Source organism: Dermochelys coriacea, chromosome 15 (assembly GCF_009764565.3).
Source record: "Dermochelys coriacea isolate rDerCor1 chromosome 15, rDerCor1.pri.v4, whole genome shotgun sequence".
Lineage (NCBI taxonomy): Eukaryota > Metazoa > Chordata > Testudines > Dermochelyidae > Dermochelys > Dermochelys coriacea.
Genome location: NC_050082.1, coordinates 28,227,615 through 28,249,282, shown reverse-complemented (window position 1 = coordinate 28,249,282; position 21,668 = coordinate 28,227,615). Strand labels below are relative to the sequence as shown.

Below are 21,668 nucleotides of genomic sequence, written 5' to 3'. Positions count from 1 at the left end.
TACTGACAGAGCCCAGAGCAGGTTTTCAGGTGTCTTCTTCACTCCTGAAATCCGTCACTCTTAGCGTTCGTCTACAGAGGGATTAAAAAAACCCAGTTGGCTTGGGTCAGCTGACGCAAGCTTGTGTGGCTCTGGCTCCAGGGCTGAAAATTGCCATGTAGACAGGCTGGAGCCCGAGCTCTGGGATCCTGTGAGGTCCCAACCTGAATGTCCACAGAGCAATTTTTATCCCCTCAGCCCGAGCCCTTTCAGCTGACCCGGGACAGCCATGCCCATGCCCTGGATCTTTTATCCCAGTATAGATGGACCCTTAGAGAGCAGTGTAAGCACTTGGCATGAGCGTCCCATCAGTGTTGTCAGCTGAAGGAGGCCTGGTGGCATTCATCGCTGGAGACTAAGCAAGAAAACCCTGCTGAAGAAATCAGTGTAACTGTTGGAGAGGTGGAGACAGGGCCCCCGGTACACGGAGTGGAGGGTTTGAATGTGTGTGTAAAGGGGTCAACACTGGCCTAACTCTGCCCCCACTGAAAGCAAGGGGAGTTTTAGCATTGGCCTCAATGGGAGCAAAGTTGGCCAAGGCCAACGGCTTTGGAAAACGCTGCCCATTGTGATGTTAGTGATGGCCGTGCTGAAAAAACAATCAAGAGAGAGCTAGAATTGTATCCATTTACCAATCCCCTATATTGCTAATCAAAGGGGATTATAAGGTTTAGATTGAAAACTAAGCACAGGGTATGTTTTATGCATGGGATATTGACTCTTAATTCTTTTATCTCTGAGATTAGCTTCCTTTCTCTGTTTTAATTATTTCCAGTGGGGTTTACTGGAATTTTATCTGTTGCAGGATGATACTTATCAGAAAAGCCATGTGCTGCACACTGTTTTACTGTCGTGAATGTATCACTAAAAATAACGATTTAAAGAATCGAAAAAGAGAGGGCAATAGACAAAGAGAAAAGAGAGAAATTCCACCTAGTCCAGAACTTTATTTCATGGAAATAATTATAACAGAGAATGGAAATAATGTTCTTAGCGAATCAGTTGGGTTTAAACGTAGAGGATGCAACAGAATAGCCCTTACTTTAAGGATATTCCAGAGGTAATAAAAATATCATGAAGGAGCTCTTTATGTTTGTAATGTGTTGTGATTACCAATGGCTTATATCTAGGAACAATAATACAAGAAACCCTCTATTTAAAGAATTTGTCCTGAGAAGTTATTTTCCTCAAGATCCATAGTTTGGAGGAGGAAGAGTACCTGGGACTCCTGGCCAGCTCCTACCACCAGGACAGATGGGACAAGAGGCAGCATGCAACCCACAAGAATTGGTGGGAGAGTGATAGGTCATTGGTGACCTCATCCCGTAGAAGACACCAGCAGTGAGAAAGGTGGGAGCCAGGGTTCTCTGTGAGAAGGAGTTGTGGGGTTACTTGCCTCTTCCCCTGACATCCTGGAGAGGGGAGATGGGGATCTGTCATTTAAAACTCAAACTTAATTTGTGGATCCTAAAATGTTTGGGGTGAAAATAGTCAGAGGAGCTGGAGAAACCTTTGGAGTCTTCACCCTCCCGAATTCACATTCCATCTTGCAAGCTCTGCCATACAGCATAATGCCCTACTGTTTGTGGGCAAAGGCATTTTGCTCGGACAAAGCAGACCATTGAGAACTTTGCTGTTGGGCATAAAGAACCTGTGTCCTTCAGGCCTATGCTGTGGTTCTTTCCGGGCAGGCCCAATGAAACCCCATTCATGTGGCTACAAGGACGGCTGCGTGTTCCTTGAAAATCTTGCTCTTGGCAAGGATGAGTTGCAGGCATTGCTGATATGGGACAACACAGGCCCGGCCCGGGTAACAGACCATAGGCCTGTGAACTCCTCTGCCAGTCACGCCAGGGCCTGTCTGAAGCATTACCCTGGCTTGACTTTCTCGCCAAGCTCTAATTAAATTATTAGCTCAGTAATTTTCTCCATTTCACTCTAGGCACCACCGAGTCTGATTCCCATTGTAAACTGCTGGCTTGTGTGTAGGGCCATTAATAGCTTTGCTATGGAGCTTTCACTGTGCAGCGTGAGGAGCTCTGTGTATTTGGGTCTTGGGGTTTTCACTCCGTTTCCAAGAACATCAATGGAAAGGATTTTATTACAGGGTGGGCCAGTACCAGGAGGGCCTGGGTCGCAGGACAGTAACTCTGGTGGCTGCCATCAGGGGGAACAGGGAGTTTACAAGGGTCATGCTGTACAGTATGGACAGAGAGAACTTTGTGACTGACCTAATGTGTTGTGCTAACCTTCTCTACCTGTTCAAAGAGCTGCAGCACTGAAGTCTGTATTACTTAACTCTTTGTTTGCTCAGCACTTACCGCCAACACAAACTGGACAATATTTTGTGCCAAAAATGAAAAGCAGGCATATTTTGCCAGGAAAAAGGGTGGTTTATCTCTCTAGCCAATGAGTTTTATACACTCATAATGCACCCATCCGTGAATCGACAGACTAAAGCTCAGCAGAACTTTTCTGGTGCAATTGGACATCACGCAAAACTCACCTGAATTAGGGTTTTGTTGCAGATCTGAGTTTGGAGGTGCAAGGTGTCAAACTAATGCAAGGAAAGGCTGTTCTTATGGTCTTTTCAGCCTCACAAGAAGCAAAAGGACCAAAAAGTCACCTGAAAGCTGATTCTCATGAGTTTCCTGGTGAAATTTGTTGACTCTAGAAGCTGAGCTGTTCATCACAACTCTAGAGAGCTTCTCCAAGCCCAAGGGGCTTGTGAGGTTCAAGTAATTAGTTGTTATAATTTTGATGACGTTGATGCTCATCTGCCACAAAAATCTACAAACATGGGTGTGCAGGACTGCTAGGGAGAGGGCGAGGTGGGGAACATTGGTGTTGACTTGTATGCAGGATGACCTTTTTTAGATGATGCTTTCCCCCCATACTCTAGTGCCTTATATATTACTAATAGCTTGGATGCGATCTCTCCAGCAGCTAAGTCTGCTCTGTCCATAGATCTGCACGACATCAGCAATTTCAGTAGAAGCATGCTGGTGAGTTACTAGATTGCGCAAACTCTGGAAGCATTGGAATATTGTTTTGCAGTATTTTTTCCAGTGAGTTAGAATGATCTTGATATCGCAAGTAGTGTCTCAAGCGTACCAGTCACTCCTGCTGCTACGGAAATCCAGTGACTACTAGCACTTAGCCTTTCACTCAGGCTTTGCCTACACTACCAAGTTTTGTCGCCAAAAGCTGCCTTTTGGCGACAGAACAGCAAAAGCGTACACAGTATAATGCGACTTTTGTCGGGAAAAATGCCCAGTTTCGGTGACAAAGAACGTCTAACCCTACGAGAGATCTTTTTTTTTCCCCCTTCCTTTATCATGGACAAAGAGCCAGTGTAGACACTGCTGTTTGTTCTGTCGACAGAACTGGCTTCCCCCCATATCCCACAATGCCTGCCGTGACTGCTCTGCTCACTGTTTCAATCTCTGCTGCCCTGTAAGCATGCACCCCTCCCCTTTCCCAGCTGCGGGAAGTATCTGGCAGCTGAGTGCGCGGCTCCTTTGGGGGAACAAAGAGCAAATCATTGGAAGATTCCTGTTCTGCCCTGCACAGGAGCACAGTGGCACGGAGAGCTCCCAGAGCAGCTCGGGATGTCGCTCCCGGCAGCTGAGGGGGCTGTGGGAGAACTCAGTGGGAATCCTCCCCAGATGCACAGTGATCAGCTCTGCCTTCCCACAATGCTCACTGTGGGATACATACCCAGGGCGCATTGCTCACTCTGTCGATGACGGTGTCCCCAGTGTGGCCATGATCTGCTGACAGAGGGAGCAAGTGTGAACACCCTTTGGCGATTTTTGTTTTGTTGACTGTTGGGTGTCGACATCTGCCTTTCCGTGGCTATGTATGGATCTACTGTCTACAGATTTCCTGCGGGTCACCCTGGAGAAGATTTCTCTGGATGCCAGCTTAGGGGCTATGCTGTCAGCTCCCCAGCTTGTCATTTTTTTCTCTTTTCCAATTATACATGCAGGCTTCCTTTAGAGCATCAATTCTAGATGCCAGCCTGGCATTTTCACTCTCTTTTTGCTATATAGGGTGGTATTACTTTTGTTTTCACTCTTCTTCTCCTGGCTTCCCCCGGTTAGAATTCGTTGCCCTGGCACTTTGTTCTTAGCAGCATCTGCTCATGCAGCAGAACTGATCTGCCCTAGGCAAGGCTGCTCTTGAACTTGGCCCATGAGGCTCTCCAAGGACATTGCGTCCATAACGAGGGACAGAACGCTCCCGTGGGAGAGAGGGATTGTTCCATTTGCATCGTCACCCGAGGAGCAAAGTGCTTGCCCCAAGGCTGGCAAAACTGGGGAGATTCTGGGTTTGGGTCCCACTGAGGTAACACATCCTTGAACTTCACCAGATGGTTTGTATTTGCATGGGAAAACTCAAGGGACCTGCCTTTGCAGGCTTTTAGTGTGTGTGTGTGTGTGTGTGTGTGTGTGTGTGTGTGTGTGTGTGAGAGAGAGAGAGACATTTCTTCTCCCAATCCCATGCCTTTGCCCGTTGCACATGGAATATCCTGAGCAATCCCTCCCTTTTTTCTCATTCAGAGCCTTCCTAAAGCACCACTTATTTTGTGTCTCCCAGAAGAGGCATAAATATAACAATAATATTGTGATTTTCCCAGGTTTGTACAGGCGAGAGAGTGCATGCCTGTAACCCTGGCCCTTTGCTCCATCCCCTGTTGCTCCCTACTTTCCGCCAGTTGCTGCATCCCCTCCTTTTTGCTGCTTTCATCAACGATGAGATTGTCAGCTCTTTGGTCAGGAAACCATATCACGTTGGTGGATTTGCTCTGTGAAGCACCTACCCCGTATTGGGGCAATATCGTCCTTGCCTGACAGTTGCCTTTGAGCTGTCTGTGTGGGTGACATCTCTGTGTCCCTGGGCTTGCATCTGTGTGTGTGTGTCAAGCTGCTCTGCAAAACACATGCTAGCACGCTGCAGAATATCAACAAAACTCTCGTTTAATAGGTGTTAACCTGAGGATTGCTCTGACAGAAGTTGGCGGCCCCGGGACTGCCACATACGAAGGAAAAGAAAACCAGATTGCTTTTCTCTATCAGGACACAGGCGTCCGATCTCCTAGAAAACCTCAAATGATTGGCTAAAGAAAGAGTTAAAAACACTGTAGCTAGTCCTTACAAAATACATTCAGAGATGAGACCCGGTTTGTAAGCTAAGGCTTCTGCTTGCACCTAGATGACTAAACAGCCAAAGAAAAGAGAAATCAGGAAGGGAAAAAAAAAAACCAATAAAAGCAAACCCCGCAGCCCTGATGTTACTGTCATTTTCCATTTGGCTATGTCTTTTCCTCAGACACGTTAAAAAAATATATTTAAATTTTTCCTCTTCTCAATGTAGTTTGCTTTGCTTTCCTGGAATATAGAGATATATAGAGAACTGTGCACTGATTTCTATCAAGATCAAGAGTTAAAAGCGAACTGTCAAGTAACTAACTATAGAAAAAGGCAGAGTACAATATATGGCTTTTGCATCTAATCCAAAGGGGACTCACAGATTATGTTGGCAGGGTCGGGGAACTGGACTGCAGTGAAGCATTGATCCGGGAATGAACCGGTGGTTTGGAATTTGCTGTGGGACCACACACAGCTCCTAGGAACTTCGGCTTTGCAAAATGATACCTTACTGAAATATACACAAATCCTTTGGTTTTTGACTCCTTTTTTCCGCAGCAAGAACTCAGAGGCGACAGAGTGTCTCTCACAGCCCCCTCTTGGTGTGGCCATGGGTGAGTGTCTGAGTGGGTGTGGAGGCGGGTTGCAGGGAGTGGTCCTGAATTGTTTCCAGATGGAGTAATTTGTTCCTGATTTTAGGCATCTAAACAGCTAAGCCTCAGGATTTCCTCCCTAAACCCCTCCATCCCTCTTCTCGTTCTCTTGTGCACAAGGCACGGTAACGGCTGATGGAAAACGGAGCAACATCCTTGTTTCAGAACAAATTTCAGGTTAGAGGAGCAATGGCGAACTCATTTCCGAGGTGGGTGCACAACCCTTCTCGGCAGAGCAGCAGGCTTTGGGAGGTGCGGGAGAGAAGGAGAATCAAGCAGGCTGAGTAAGAAAGGCTGCTCTTATCCTCTTGACTCCAAAAGGCTCCTTGTTGCCTCTCCAGAGACAAAGGGCTTTTTAAAAGGCAGTGAACATCTAGAGTACAAGCTATTCAGCTGCAAGATTTTCAATTATAATTCAGCTAACTAAAGGCCACATCCTGTCTGCTGTTGCTGTACTGTGGAATCCAAGCCAAATGGATACCTGATGCATGATTACTGTAGATCAGTCCAATCCGGGCACTGGGGCCTGAACCGTCCCTCCCCCTTGAATTTTGAGGGAGTTTGGATTCACATCTAGATCCAAACTTCACAGCTTGGACACACTGAACTGGAACCTCAAATCTGGGGACCCCAGACTCTGGTTGACATGAGGCTCAGATCCAAATTCAACAGCTCTCCAGCACTTGGTGCCCAGCCCCCAAACCATTCGCTCATCTGTAGTCCTCCAAAGGACAGTGACGTTACCCCTGCTTTACGGCTTACGCGCTGTGGAGGGCAGGGATGGAGGACCCAGCCCTCCATCTCTCCTTCTTGAGAATAATTTTTTCCTCTCCTTCTTTCTGTTCTAATTTTCAGTGGCGATGAATGTCAAATGAGCATGTAGGGGGATCTAATCAGCCTGACAGCTTCAGTGCTAAGCGGCCCCTGCAACTACTTCCCCGCCCATGGGTGATTGTCAGCACCAGGGGATGGGTCAGCTGTGAGCGCTCGAGGGAGACCTTGGCTTGCCAGAGGAGAGAGCTGGCGTCTGCGAGGAGGGCAAATGGAAGCGGCTTGTCGTGCCCTTGCACAGATGAAGCAGCAAATATTTGTCTAAAGATAATGGCCCTGTCTGGGATTCTGTGACAAGAATGTCAACAGCCACCGCAGGAGCCTGTCCAGGCTGGGCCGCATCTGCTGCCAAAGCCAGTGATGGGAGAGATGATCAGCATGAGCCAGGCCTTAGGCAGGAGGAGGTGGGAAGGACAATACAGCTGGGATGTGGGTGGGGGATGGGGCACGTTTGCTCTTGTTTTAGCCAGTGTAACTCCCGTGTCGTTCCTCAGATTTAGACTCATGTAACGGCGGCCCTGATCCCGCAAAGCACTTAGGCCCGTGCTTAACTTTGAGCATGAGAGTAGTGGAGTAGGCCCAGTGGGAACTGTTCTTGTGTTTACAGCTAAGCAGGTGCCTGAAATCAGTGGTTCTCAGCCTCTTCCCTACTCCTCTCCATCCCGATGCCCATCCCATTCGGTCAGGACTTCCCTCCCACTCAGTGGTCTAAGAAAATCAAGGTGGCCGTGCCCCCCAGGTTGAGAAGCCATGCTCACAGCTAACTATGTGCTAAAGCGCCTTGCTGGATCAGGGCCTACGAGCTGAACTAGGCCCCGGAAATGCACGGTGAGTTTTACTGTTAATCTCCAGCATTAGCATTACCCCCAAACTCCAAGGAAAGTTATAAATAAAGAAGTAAAGTTATTAGGAATGAATGGATCACCATAAATAACATCAGATCAAATTTTAAATGCCATGTCTCTGTTCAGCCCCGTTTCAGACTGGAAACCGGAGGCTGCTTCTCCTTCCCGTCATTTCTGAGCATTGTTCACCACTTTGTAAAGTCTGACAGAGAACGGAAAATGCACCCCATGCTACAGGAGAGAGAAAACAGTAAAGACAGCAGAGGTGAAGATTTTCATGTTGCAAACGCCAATTCACAACAGCACGATCCCCAGAGAATTTAGACTCGTCGATGTGTTTGCCAAGGCATCTTCTCAGCGATGGCTGGTAACCATTCTTTTTTCTCATGCAGGGAATTCATTAACAGCTAATAGCAGCAGATGGATAATTCAAAGAAAGCCACCCACTGGGTGGAACTAGGTACTGGCTGGGAAAACCAAGCCTTTCTGTTCTGGTTAGAGTCCGTTCCCCCCAAGCGTCATCTTCATCATCTTGGACAATAGTCATCTGGGACCCCTGTGAGGTTTCTGAGTTTCAGAGCCATGTCCACGGTTTTAATGTAAGTGCTGATCGTTTTTCTCATCTCGGGCGTGTAGGGGTCATATTCCAGTTTCCTCAGCCCGGAGCGCTTAAAGTTTCCATCTTTCTGGCCCTCGACACACAAGAGTCTGTCCTCAAACACCCTGGTGCCCAGGAGGCTCACCATCCTCTTCAGTTGGACAAAGAGATCTTGCTTCAGGTCCTCAAAGTGCACCACAAGGACATTTTTTCCATACTTCAACCAGTCCAGGGTGTGAGTGGCCCACCAGGGGGCATAATTCTTAACGAATTCTGGCCATTCTGCGAGAAGCAAAGGAAATCCATTAACAACAGTATCAGTCACAGCATGTGTGAAGGCACTAGACACTATGTAGGTCTCTGGTTTACCCATCTATCTATGAGTAATATTATTAATATTATGGTGGCACTTTGCAAGAGTAACAATTCCCCTGTCAGAACAAAGACCTCGGCCCTGACCCAATGAGATTACAAAGCAAAGGTCAAATTCTGGTCTGTTGGACGTCAAAGAGACCTCTCAAGCATGCCTGGACTGATGCACAGGCAAACTAAGCAGGTGCCTATGCCCTAAATTTGGGGGGAGAAGACCCAAACCTGAGTGGTGCTGTGACCTCTATGGTTGCCTAAGGCCCAGTGATGGGTCAATCCAGCCCAGCTCTCAGGCAAGAAAGGCATGCAAGACTTGGTCTAAGTGTAGAAACAGGAAGGGTGCAATTAATGTAGGTGCGAGCTACAACATCAGGACTTCATTACAGGGTGAGGTCTTTAGGAGTGGCATGAAGGAGAGGGGGGAAGCAGTGGCGCTCATGTTGACTGGGTCTGGGAGCCTGTTCCAATCCTGAGGAGGAGGTCCTGGAGCCAGCAGGGGGGGAAAGATTTGGAGGGGGCTGAGGCTTATGCCAGGGGGACGGGGCAGAAATATCTGGAAGTCTGGAGACTCCATAAATATATCAACATGGTGTTATAGACTGTGTTCTTGACCCTGACTCAGGCTGAAGAAGGGACATATGCTCTGTCTGATATGCGTCGGTGTCTCTTCCCCAATAAGAGTAAGGAGGAGGGACAAGTGAGAAGTAGGTATCAAATAACCTGGCTTGTTTTCTCCCTTCCTGCAGTCAGTTTGTGTTCCTTTCGTTTTCCCGGAAGGACACGCTGAAGCCCGCCTGTACAGGGGACAGACTCTCTGAAATGTCAGCTTTGTACGGCTGATACCTCCCTTTGAGCCTTAAAGTGAGACCAGCGGTGACATCATGGTATGGCTTGCTCACTGTGTAAGCTTGGCCAGTGACCTGCCTTCTCTGTGTCTCATAGCCCATTCTGTAAAAAGGGGATATGAATTATACTGGTTATACTTGCCTAGCTCACTGGGGTGTAACAAGGCATAATTAATGAACGCTCCGATGTGGGGCAAAAATCTGATCCGTGCTATAGCTGAGATTTCCACACTCAATTCCCATTCATTTGAATTGCAATCGGGCATCCAAATCCTTATCCAGTTTGAAAATCTTGGCATATGCATATAGGAAAATCCTCTGTATCTGGCCCCACTGTAAAATACAGTGAGATCTTCCAACAACAGGCAGGAGAAGTGTGCACATTATGATGATGATGAAGGTGATATCAAATTTGCAGATGACACCAAACTGGAAGGGGAAGGTGGGTTGAAAGCACCGTGGAGGGCGGGATTCAAATTTAAAATGACCTTGATAAATTGGAGAATTGATTTGAAATCAATAAGATGAAATTCTATGAAGATAAGTGCTTCACTTAGGAAGGAAAAATCAAATGCAGAGCTACAAATGGGGGAATAACTGGCTAGGTGGTGGTACCGCTGAAAAGGATCTGGGGGTTATAGCAGGTCACAAACTGAATATGAATCAGCAGTGTGATGCAGTTGTGAAAAAGGCTAATGTCATTCTGGGATACATTAAGAGGGGTATCATGTAAGACACAGGAGGTAATTGTCTTGCTCTACTCAGCACCAATGTTCCCTCTAATTTTTTACCTCCATGTGTGGAAATTAATTTTGTTATGTGCACCAATATGGAGGTGATGTGTGGGGGAACTTAGCTCAGCACTGGTGAGGCCTCAGCTGGAGTTCTCTGTCCAATTCTGGGCACCACACTTTAGGAAAGATGTGGACAAATTGGAGAGAGTCCAGAGGACAGCAACAAAAATGATCAAAGGTTTAGAAACCCTGACCTGCGAGGGAAGGTTAAACAAATCGGGCATGTTGAGTCTTGAGAAAAGAAGACTGAGGTGGGGGCGGGGGGAACCTGAGAACAGTCTTCAAATACGTTAAGGGCTGTTATAAAGAGGATGTGATCAATTGTTCTCCATGTCCACTGAAGGTAGGACAAGTAGTAATGGGAAATCTGCAGCAAGGGAGATTTAGGTTAGATATTTGGGAAAACTTTCTAATTATAAAAGTGGTTAAGCTCTGGAATAAGCTTCCAAGGGAGGTTGTAGAATCCCCATCATGGGAGGTGTTTAAGAGCAGGTTGAACAAACACCTGTCAGGGATAGTCGAGGTTTATTCGGTCCAGCCTCAGTGCAGGTGGCTGGATTTGATGACTCTCCAGGTCCCCTCCAGCCCCACATTTCTATAATTTGGTGTGATTTTTACTGCTGTAAGAGCTGCAGTATTTTTAACAAGGGCAGGGGTGCTCTTTTGTTCATGTCTCTGACAGCTCTGAACTGTCACGTTTCTAAACTTAACGGCCCTCCTTACACAACTAAACTGATCCCACATTCCTACCCTGTCCAAATGGTGTTTTCTTGCTGTTAATAGCCTTGTGTTTTCCCAGTCAAGGTTGAGTCACTCTCTGCAGCACATCTGCTGAGGAAGAGTCTTCCCATACAGCATGCAAACTTCATGCATGTCTCATGCATCACAATACCTTGCTGACCTTTACCAAAATCTCCTAAAATTGGCTTTAAGTCTGAAACTTCTCTTCTGTATCCCAGTATCTTTTCCCCTTGTAGCTTCCCTCGACTCTGCTGAGATGCTGCTTGCTTCTAAAGTTAATGGGGCTGACTCATTTTCTGTACACAGAACTGGTATGATTTCCATGACAACAATGTCATGTGAGCTGGAAATCTCAGCTACTGAGGCAAGGTAATGCCTGCCTTCTTTTCACTTCTACTGTCAGTGGCAACCACTTCAAGTCCCCCCCACCTCCTCCCCTCCGGGCATTTAATCAGCCTCGACTCTGCATTTCTTCAGGCTACTTGGGCTCTTTGGGTTTAATCAAAGTGGCTATTACCGCCTGTCACTCCTGAAATTGAGTGCAAACAATCTGTCTAATCACTGAGTTTTTAAGTTGACTTTATAGTTTCAATTCTTTCCCTTGGACAACTGTAAATAAAAATGGGCCCTGTGTGTGTGTGTGTGTGTGTGTGTGAGAGAGAGAGAGAGAGAGACTAAATGTGGCGTTTTCGATCCTCAACACCAGGAGTAGTTGAGCAAAATGGCTCTGAAAGAAATGACAATGGGCCCTTTCGATAAACTTCCACAAAGGTCTTTGGCTGGTGATTGATAATATCCTCAGTGAGCTCAACTAGCCATCTGGTCCCTAGGCTGACTACACGTGCTCCCTACTAAAAATATTTCTGTTATTCCCAAGGTCTCTCGCTAATTGATCCCCACATTAAAATCAGGTGATAAAAAGGATAATGAAACACCAATAATAAGCTGTGATTCTGCTGAAACTGTAATACACATGTATCTTATGATGCATAAAAGCTCTGGGTATGTGCTCCTTCCTCTTGTCCTCCTTGAGGAACCAATGCCTGATTAATAGCTTAACTGTATTTAATTCCCCAAAGAATCATTAAAGATGGTATCTGTTTCATTAAACAGATACAGGACAATTCACCTTGTATAATCATATCACATAAAACTTTGCTTTGGAACCACTCCAGGGATATCATAAAATTAATGTCACGGAACAAAATACTGATTTCAAAGAGTCTTCAGCCCAGGCTGGTGAAAAGCCCAGCTGCAGCCAGGAGGGAAAGAAAAGATCAGCAGCAGTATTCAACAACAGCAGCAGCCAGGAGAGGCCAAGCAAGGTCTCATCCCCTCACATGCAGTTGCTCAGATAATTCTGATAGTGCCTTACATGCCCACGGCATTTGCTCAGCCAGGGAGCTGCCATACTTCCATTTTTGAAAGTTGCATTGGTATCCTAGTCACAATGATAAGCTCCTCTTAGACGGGTGGATATAGATTCCTCTGCCACTCACGCTGGTGTAGATCTGGGCCACCACAGTGAGCTGAGTCACTCCAGTTCCACAGCATGGTATGACCAAGGTCACAGTCTGGCCCGTTCGACTCAACGGGCATAGAAGGCACTTGCTGAGTGAGAGGTTCGTAGATTGTAAAGCCAGAGAGGAGCACTGCCATCAGCTAGTCTGACCTCCAGCATAACAGAGGCCATAGGACTTCCCTGAATTAATTCCTGTTTGAGCTAGAGTAGATCTTTTAGAAAACTACCCAATCTTGATAAGAAACCAACACGACCCTCGGTAAATTGTTCCAATCATTAATTACCCCCACCGTTAAAAAAATATGCACATTATTTCCAGTCTGAATATGTCTACCTTCGACTTCCAACTCTTGGATCTCGTTATATCTTTGTCTGCTAGATTGACATGCCCATTATCAGATGTTTGTTCCCCATGTAGGAACCTATACGGTGTGCTCAAGTCACCCCTCACTCTTCTCAGTGTTCCAAGAGTGACTGAAAATCACCATTCATAGTCCCGCAAAGCCCATCCAGACCATCTCAGGTTCTAGTCTACTCAGACATATCTCCACAGGTGAGGCCAAAGCACCTTCTCAGGGCAGAGCAGGTCTTTGGTCAAATCCCATTGTTGGCAGAGAGGAATTTGTAAGTCAAAGCTTGAAACGGGGGAGAGGCTTTCACAGAGATTTCGGCCGCACAAAACGTCACTTTGCTGGGAGTCAACTGCTGGTGTATTTCTGTGAAATACACATTCACCTAATTCAGAGCTGGGTGGGAAAAACGCATCATTGGCATGATGGCGCTGATTCAGGAAAGCACTTAGGCTCCTGAAATGCCCTTCCTGATCTGGGACCTAAAATGCCCTCCCTGTTGCCACTCACAGCCTTTAGGACTGGATTGGCCCTGGGGAGTGAGGTCCTCTTTCAGCCATTGAGAGGGGTTCCCTCCTTGGGGCCGACAGTGAGCCATGTTGGCAAGGGAAGTTGCAGTAGAGCGACACACAGAAAACAAGAGGAATCCAGTCTCCAGGGTCTGTCTGCGCTGACCAGTGCATAGATAGAGCATACGATGCTTGGACATGATGCAGAGATCCTTATGAGAAAAGCAAAAACCAAGAAGATCCTGTTTCTATTGGTCATTTTCATATCCAGGCAGATAGGCCTTTCCTTTGTTTGCTTTTAATGATAGGGAACAAGGTACCAGTGGCAGTCCCTGGTCTGCTGCTACGTACAGACACACATGATTTGTATGCATAAATGTGGGCCCATGGTGAAGAGTTAAAGGTAGGCTTTCCTGGGGGCTAGCTCAGAGGGCAAATGCCATGGAGGATGGTGTGCCCTGGGTACCCTGCTTAAAATTAAAATCATGTCTGAAATGAAATAAGTTGGGTGTCCGTAACTCAGTGGCAAGAGAAAGGCCAATAGCTTGGTCAGGAAAGAAAAACAACCAGTGCCCTATGTGGCCAAACTGACAGTCGCGGCTGAGGAAAGGCCACAGATTAAGCTAGCAAAGAAAATGTAATCATCTCTCTCTTCCCATGAAGAGTCTCTCCCCCTTCCTTAGGCCTGGAGGTCATGGCTGTGGGAAGAATGAGCAATGCCACAGCTGTCTGTGCCGCACAGGAGGCTGCATCGATAAGGGACTCCTTCGGGATTTACGGGGAAGTAATGAAATGCCGGCTCACCCTTTTGTTTTAATCTATGGCTCCGGAGCATTCCAGACAAGAGGCCTCTTACAAGGGTGAGCGGTGGAGCACCCGTCTGCACCCCCAACCAGAGCCCTTACCGCCCTGCACCTCTGCCCCAGCCCGCAGCCCCCTACTGAGTGGTCAGCCATATAATTTATGGGGACCTAATGGTACCAAGCAGGAGATCAGGAAATGGGGGCAAGTTTTTCACCACTCTCATTCCATTGCTGGAGAGGGAGACTGGGCTGGAATGTGAGCTGCCACCCTCCAACTTTCATCTTACGGACTTATCTGGCCCCCTTCACTGCAGTATCTGAATGCCTCATAATCGTTACTGTATTTGTTGCACAAGACCCCTGTGAGGCAGAGCTATGCTGTTTTCCCCATTGCACAGAGGGAACCTGAGGCACAGACAGGCTAAGTAAGTTGCCCATGGTCACATAGGCAGTGTTGCCCAGTGGATAGTGGACTGGGACCCATGAGCCCTGGGTTCTATTCCTGCTTCTGCCATTGGCCTGGTGGCAAGTCACTTCTCCTCTCTATGCCTCAGTTTTCCCATCCCTAGAACGGGGATAATCGGATTGACCCTCTCTTGTAATACACTTTAAGATCTATGGATGAAAAGTGCTAGATAAGAGCAAGGTATTATTGTTATTAGTCTATCGCAAAGCAAGTACTTGCACCAAGGATCAAAGGTTGTTATCCTCAAGGAGCTGGTCCCCATTCAGGATAACAGCCCTACCACTGCTTCCAACATATGGAATTATTCCTTTCATGTGGTAGAGGCTTGTGCTTTAGTGGTTACACAGAGTGGCAGGCAGGAGCCAGAGGGGGGACATGCCACTGCTTCCGGGAGCTGCTTGAGGAAAGAGCCGCCTGAAGCCTGCACCCCTGAATCCCCCCCATGACCCAACCCCCTTCCCCAGCCCTGATCCCCCTCCCATCCTCTGCACCCCTCAGTCCCAGCCTGGAGCACCCGTCTGCACCCCCAACCAGAGCCCTCACCCCCCTGCACCTCTGCCCCAGTCCGCAGCCCCCTCCTGAGTGGTCAGCCGTATAATTTATGGGGACCTAATGGTACCAAGCAGGAGATCAGGAAATGGGGGCAAGTTTTTCACCACTCTCATTCCATTACTGGAGAGGGAGAGTGGGCTGGAATGTGAGCTGCCAAGTGAGAACTGGACCACAAACACGCCTACAGCTGACCTTGACTGATTCTGCAGTTAGAATAGTTTGGAGAACTAGCTGGTATATTTCTCTCCAGCCTTTCCCCCTCAACCCTTAGGGGAAAAAATCACATGTAGTAAAAAAGAAAAATCTGCACTAGTGCCCCGACTCCAATTCCTTCTCTGCCTCTCTCCTTTCCACTGCAGCAATCCTGAGCAGAGATTAATAGAACACGCATGGATGCCAACTGCAATGAAAGCAGCCTTTCTTCACTGCACTGTTTCATAGTTATTGACAGAACCATAACTCTGTAATATTAGGTCCTGTGTTTCTAAACCTGCTAGGCACTAAGACATATTTTCCCATTTTTACTGGACTCATGGTACTCTGGCACTTGGAATCAGCAGTGTGACTGCTTTGCAAGTCCCTCATTGAATGGGGCATGCTTTGGGACAGGTATCCAGGAGTGGGCAGAGCTGAGTGAATGATTTCCTATAGATAATTCCTATGACAAATGTTGCCTTCTTTTCGGTTTGCACCATTGTTAAATTGATTCTCTATTCAGATTTATCAGTGAATTTCTGCAGAGAATAATTTTTGCTCTGCAGGTTATTTGTTAAGAGTTTACTGCAAATATTCAGAATGGGTAAAATTCACCCCTGGGCAGAGGCCACTTATTTTCCACTTCAGCCCTCAAACAAGGGCTTAAGTAATATTGAGGCACTGTGTGCTGCCCGCTCTGCAGAGGGATATAATGCATCTGGTTTGCAGTGTGTTGACTATTCACTATGAATTCTGTTTTTGTCCTCTGATGGGATGAGTCAGGTAACTAAGCAACACAGTGCTAGTAACAAAATTCCACAAACAGGACAGTCCACTAGGAATTTTTCCTCTTCATGAGTATTCATGCTGGTAAAGATGAAGTGCTTGAACTTTCATGGAAAGTGAACTGGAAAGGGTTGCAGTTCTATAGATTCACAGATTTCCAGGCCAGAAGGGACCACTGTGATCACCTCATCTGACTTCCTGCATAACACAGGCAAAAGGTTTCGCCCTCTATTTCCTGCCTCAAACCCACATCTTGTCATTGATCCATTGCATACTCTTTAGAAAGCCATCCATTCTTGATGTAAAGACATCGAGTGATGATGGGGACTCCACCACATCCCTTGGCAAGTTGTTCCACCAGATAATTACCCTCACTGTTACAAATATGTGTCTTATTGAGAGCACATGGTGGTATATTTTGACTTAAATCCAAATCGAAATTAGTTTTTGTGTTGGAGAGAGTATTTGTGGACAGATTTTTTCCCACCTTCTCCTCAGCTTTGTGATTGTTCTGACACCTCAGATAAGCTTCTCTGAGGTTTCCTCTCTCCACTTTCTCTGTGCAGTATAATTATTGCTACGACAATCAGTGAATCATGCTGAGCGCTCTACCTGACTGGCACAAACTTATACAGAGAAATATCTGGAGAGCTGTTGGCTATCCCAGACCAGTATGTTAAAGGAAAAGGTTTCAAGTGTGGATACAGTGAGGGGAGGCATGGAAATATGCACATGCTCATTGGATCCGAAAACCTGCCTACATGTACATAGTGAAACCTGCAAATGACCCCATTGGTGCAGATCGGAGAATGACCCTGCCTGGCTACCTATTGACAGTTGCCCTTCCCTGAGCTACACAAACTGAGCAGGGCTATGCAGGAATTTTGTCCCCTAAACATCAACAGTAGAGGGAGAAATGGACAACAGCCTTTGTCCTGTATCCTTCTGAAGGAGCCATCACGTATTGCTTGATGTGATTCTGATCTCATTTGCATGGACATAAGTCCAAGAGAACCCCAGTGACTTCAGTGGGGTAGCTCTGGATAATTGAAAATAAAATCCAGCCTGCTATCTCTGACAGTCATTTGAAGGAGAGCAGCAGATGAGGCTGCCCGGATGGGTATCCAAAAAACCTACCACTTGCTGTTCCAGATAGCACTGTTGTCAGCACCCTCAGCACAGAGACCAGGGCATGGAGACACATACTCCAAAGAAAGACTCAGCACCCCGTCATGCCTGAATTCCCTCAGCCTTCACATCAGTCCTAGAGAGGGGCCTAAACTGTTAAAATTTAACCCCAGAGATGAGCACAAGATGGGCTGTTATTTTAGAAGATCTGCTGTAGTTCAAACAGGCATTACTACTGGGAGGCTCTGTGGCCTCTGTCATGCAGGTCAGGCTAGATGATCAATGTGGTCTCTTCTGAACCTATGAACTACCCCAGACTGAGGGCTAGATAGTGACTTGGTTCATGTGCCCGCAGGGGGGGATATGGCAGAGCACAAACCCCCCTTACATACCTGCATGGGCTACCCAGACCTTGCTTCCAAGACACATAAGCCCCGGCTACTCCCCAGTGGCACAAATGGTTGAGGAGTAGATGGAGACAAGGCTCCACCCCCTCCACCTCCCGGGCACAGATGAGCTGATGTGAAATGGTGTTGTGATTTGTTACTGGCCTAAGTCAACAGCAAATCGCTACTGCCCCCGAGCCAATGGGGAAACAATTTCTCCTGGGATGGTGCCCCTGATGCACCACCCTGTGCTCAGAGCTGTGTTGAAAAAGGCAGAATCTCTCCCCAAGTTTGGCTTGCAGACAGAGCTGGGGTTTTGCTCTGGGCACGTCTCTGGTATTGGTGGCATTGCAACGAGGCGAGATAGAGAGAGAGTATTTCAGTGCATGTGGCAATAATGAAATCCAGGCACATACCAACAACGCAAAAAGAGATCCCCTTAAATAAATTCTGAATTAAGGGTAGCAGATGTTCAATCAAGCTAAATATTTTAACTCTTTACAATGAAGTCAATTTCACAACAGCAATTTGTAAATTGCTATAATTAACAAGCATCTACAATATGTGTCTGTGCATGGATGGAAAAGGTGCTTTCTCTGGAGCAGCTGGGTATGCAGAATTAAAAGGCTGCAACTGATTTGTCTAGCAGGGAGGATTCTCTCCTGCTGGGGCTCCTACATGGAATGTCCAGTCACTCAGAGGGAAAGATTATCAAATTGGAAGAGGATTAATAGCCACGTGTCATGGCCAGGTATTTTATGGCATCATCCTGATAACAGTGATTTCTGCTGGGAGGCCAGGCCCCTTTCTGAGAGCAGCTCTGGCTTCAGAGGGGAAAACCCCGGAGGATTTCTCCTTCATTCTACCAAGCAGAAATTCAGGGCCATGTCGGAGTGTATTTGGGAAAGCAAGGCCTCCCAATGGGCTCTTGCAAGCATTTCAGGGTTAGTAGAGTGCTGAAGTTAGGCTGGGCTTGTGTTCAAGCACTGGATGGTACCTGGATGAAGGTGCTTTTGCCTTAATGAGCTACTTGTTTTGGTTTAACACCACAAGGAAAGGCAGCCCTGGCAGGGGCATTCTCCGAGTAACAGGTTTCCTGTTTCAGCTCAGCACATAGGAAGGCTGAATTGAATAGTCCAATGGGAGTGATGGTGTCACCCTCTGCTAACACCACTGTTTAAGGGATAATGTTCCAAATGGAGGAGTAAATGGCTTTGATGGGTGTTTGAGAACCAGCTGCAAAAGCTGCGTGTCCCAAGCCTGCTGCAGCCCCTGAGTGTTATCTCTATTGTACCATGAGTTAAAAGAAGATAGGGACAATCAATCCCAGCATCCTCTCCATCTGCCTCTCCTCTCCGTCTGCCTCTACCAGCCAAACCAACCAAACTCTGTGCACCAAAGCTGGGCAAAACATCTTTTCCTTGAATGTTTGCCCATATTAAAGGCTGAATTTCCTTTCTCCATATCTAGTCCCCTTATGAGTTTGCTCTCTTGGTGAAATTCCCCTCTGTGCAAAGTATGAGCACAAGGCCTCTGATCTAGTGTAAAAGCCATGGAATGGAAATCAGAACTCTGGGAGAGAGAGAGACCTGTGAGAATAGTGGATTTTTCAGTTTGCTGGTAATTCCGAAAAATGAGGAAAAAAATTGAACCGAACATAAATTTTGAAATTTTCAGTGAATCAAAAAGTTAAAAAGAGAGAGAGAGAGAGAGAGAGAAATCATTGTGGGTCAAATGATATCCTGAAGTGAAATGATTCATTACTGCATCAAGCGTTATTTTAAAATGTGCATGAATGCATTAAAAGAAATTTGATGGAAATTTCAGAACAAAAAGTCGTTTCAATCCAAAAAATCAAAATATTTCATTTTGAAAATGTTGAAACAAAATCTTAAGACTTTTTGAATATTGTTTTTCTTTTCCTCAACCCAAACCAATCTGAAACTGGCACAAATACAGAAAGCGTTTTTGTGTCCCCAAATCTGCATTTTTAACTGAAAAAAAGTTTTGTCTAAAAAATTCCATTTAACTCTACTCCTGGATTCTAGTCACAGGTCGGTCACAGGCTGACCACCTGCTGTGGGCTGGTCACCTCAGTGGTCTGTATAGAAATCTGTAAGAGGGGGGTGATTATGCCACTGTACTAAGTAAGGGCAAATACTATTATTATACATTAGACTGCTAGCTATGAGAAGGATGCATTCATTAGTTCCCTTGCAGCCCTGTAATATCCTCTGCCCTCATGTACTGTACACAGGTGTTACAACTGTCAACGGTACTGTAGCACAGCTCTGAAAAACACATGCCAAAGAAGCACAGGGAATGTTAGCCTCAGTCTTTTCTTCATACCTCCGGCTAGCAGAGGGCAGTGGCATGCACTACTCAGCCTGCCTAGACTGCATATAAGTTACTGTGCACCTTTGAAGGACATTTCGGAACAAAAAGTCATTTCAATCCAAACAATGAACACATTTCATTTTGAAAATGCTGACACAAAACACTGAGACTTGTTGTGAATGGGTGGGTTTTTTCCCTCCAACCCAAACCAGCAAGTGACACCGGTGCAAAAAGTATCACGGTAACTTGCATACCTTTGCCTTTCCAATGTGCGTGAGATGCGAATCCAATGTGACCGCCATACTTCCGATTGAATTCAGCCATCAGGGCTTTGTATGGGTTCCGGATGAGCAGTATGGCTGAATCAAAGGCCTCGATTTCTTTCTGGCCACTTTCGTGGGTTTTGATGCAGATTGTCCTTCCACTTCGCCAGTGATCCCTTTCACCTTTGAACCCTTTCCAGAAAAATAAACAGACACAAGAGAATAAGTAAATGCAAAAATAATAATTAAAAAAAAAGACCAAAGAAAAGAAAACAGCAAGCAGGGAGAAATCAGATTGCAAGATATATTTGGATGAAAGCAGCTGGCAGTTTAAAATATATTTGCATCCTCTTTCCAGATGGAAATAATTTATTTGCTTGGATTCTGAGCAATTCATGTTTTACTTAGCACAGTACCTGGTTACCCAGTGCAATGATCTGGTGGGTCAGCATGCAACCTCAGCTTCAGTCCTAGTGACAACTGTCAGAGAGTGGGGCCTAATGGTTACAGAAGGGGATGGGGAGTCAGGAATCCTGGGTTGGCTAAATTACTTTGGGCCAGATTGAGCTCTTGTAGCAATGTACATCAAGAGTAACTCCAGTGGATTCTCTGGAGTTGGGCAAATTGTGTGACCTCTCTCTCCATGCCTGAGCCTCTCCCATCTGTGAAATGGGATGATGATGCCTGTATTTTACTAGAAGACAGAAGGCGCTGTGAGATTTAGTTTATCAATGCTTGCAAAGCCCTTGAAGATCCCCATGAGGGAGGTGCTGTAGAAGTGCCAAGCATCTCTAAGGACAGCAGCGATGGCGGTACCATGGTGTCTTGGAAGACAGAGGCTGTCCCCAGCTCCACCACATCGATCTCAGCCTGTGAGTGCTGGGGTCCCACAGCTTGCTGACGTAAAAGCATGGGGTGGCAGTGGCCGTGGCCGTGTTCTCGGGGCATTCCCAGGGACTTTGAGGGAACATGCTGATCATGTCTGGATTAGCTGAGGCCAGTTGTTGGAGGCATGCTAGGCAAAGAGCCAGCTGAGGTGGTGAACTGTCCCCCTAATTCGCCTTGCCTGGGGCTAAACCATGCACACCACAACTGCAGTAACTCTCAGCGAGATCTGGAGCCTCCTCATTGGTCAATGCCATATCTAAAGAAGGGGCACCATCATTCCCAGGGCTCCCTGGAAAACAGCACTTTGGGAGCCTCCCCCACTCCAGTCAACAAGGACGGGGTGTGTCTGGATTTCATGTCCCCAACAGTGCTCCAAGTCTGGATTCCTGGGTTCTTTTCTTGGCTCATTCACTGACTCACATGGCTACTCAGGCAAATAGCTTCCTCTCAGTTTCCTCATGTATAAAAGGAAGATAGCGATACTTAGCCAGGTTTTTGAATCCTGTGCACCAGTATGCAATGGATGTTTCAGTACCAAGGATTCTCCAGTGCCTCTGGCTTTGTGCTGGTGCAGTGAATTTCACCACTTGTCAGCAGAGCTGTCTGCAAACAGAC

The 21,668-nt window shown here is 46.7% G+C and overlaps 1 protein-coding gene across 1 annotated transcript in view; it reads right to left on the bottom strand.

Moving 5' to 3' along the window:
- Positions 1 to 4,893: 4,893 nt before the first annotated feature.
- The window catches only part of WSCD2 (WSC domain containing 2), a 138,855-nt gene continuing 122,080 nt past the window's right edge, over positions 4,894 to 21,668 (bottom strand). Inside the window, exons 8-9 of the mRNA XM_038372702.2 lie at positions 20,157 to 20,357; positions 4,894 to 8,401 (exon numbers count right to left, since the gene is read on the bottom strand). Coding sequence (XP_038228630.1) covers positions 8,049 to 8,401; positions 20,157 to 20,357 — 554 coding nt within the window. The 3' untranslated portion in view covers positions 4,894 to 8,048. The remainder of the gene's footprint in view (positions 8,402 to 20,156; positions 20,358 to 21,668) is intronic.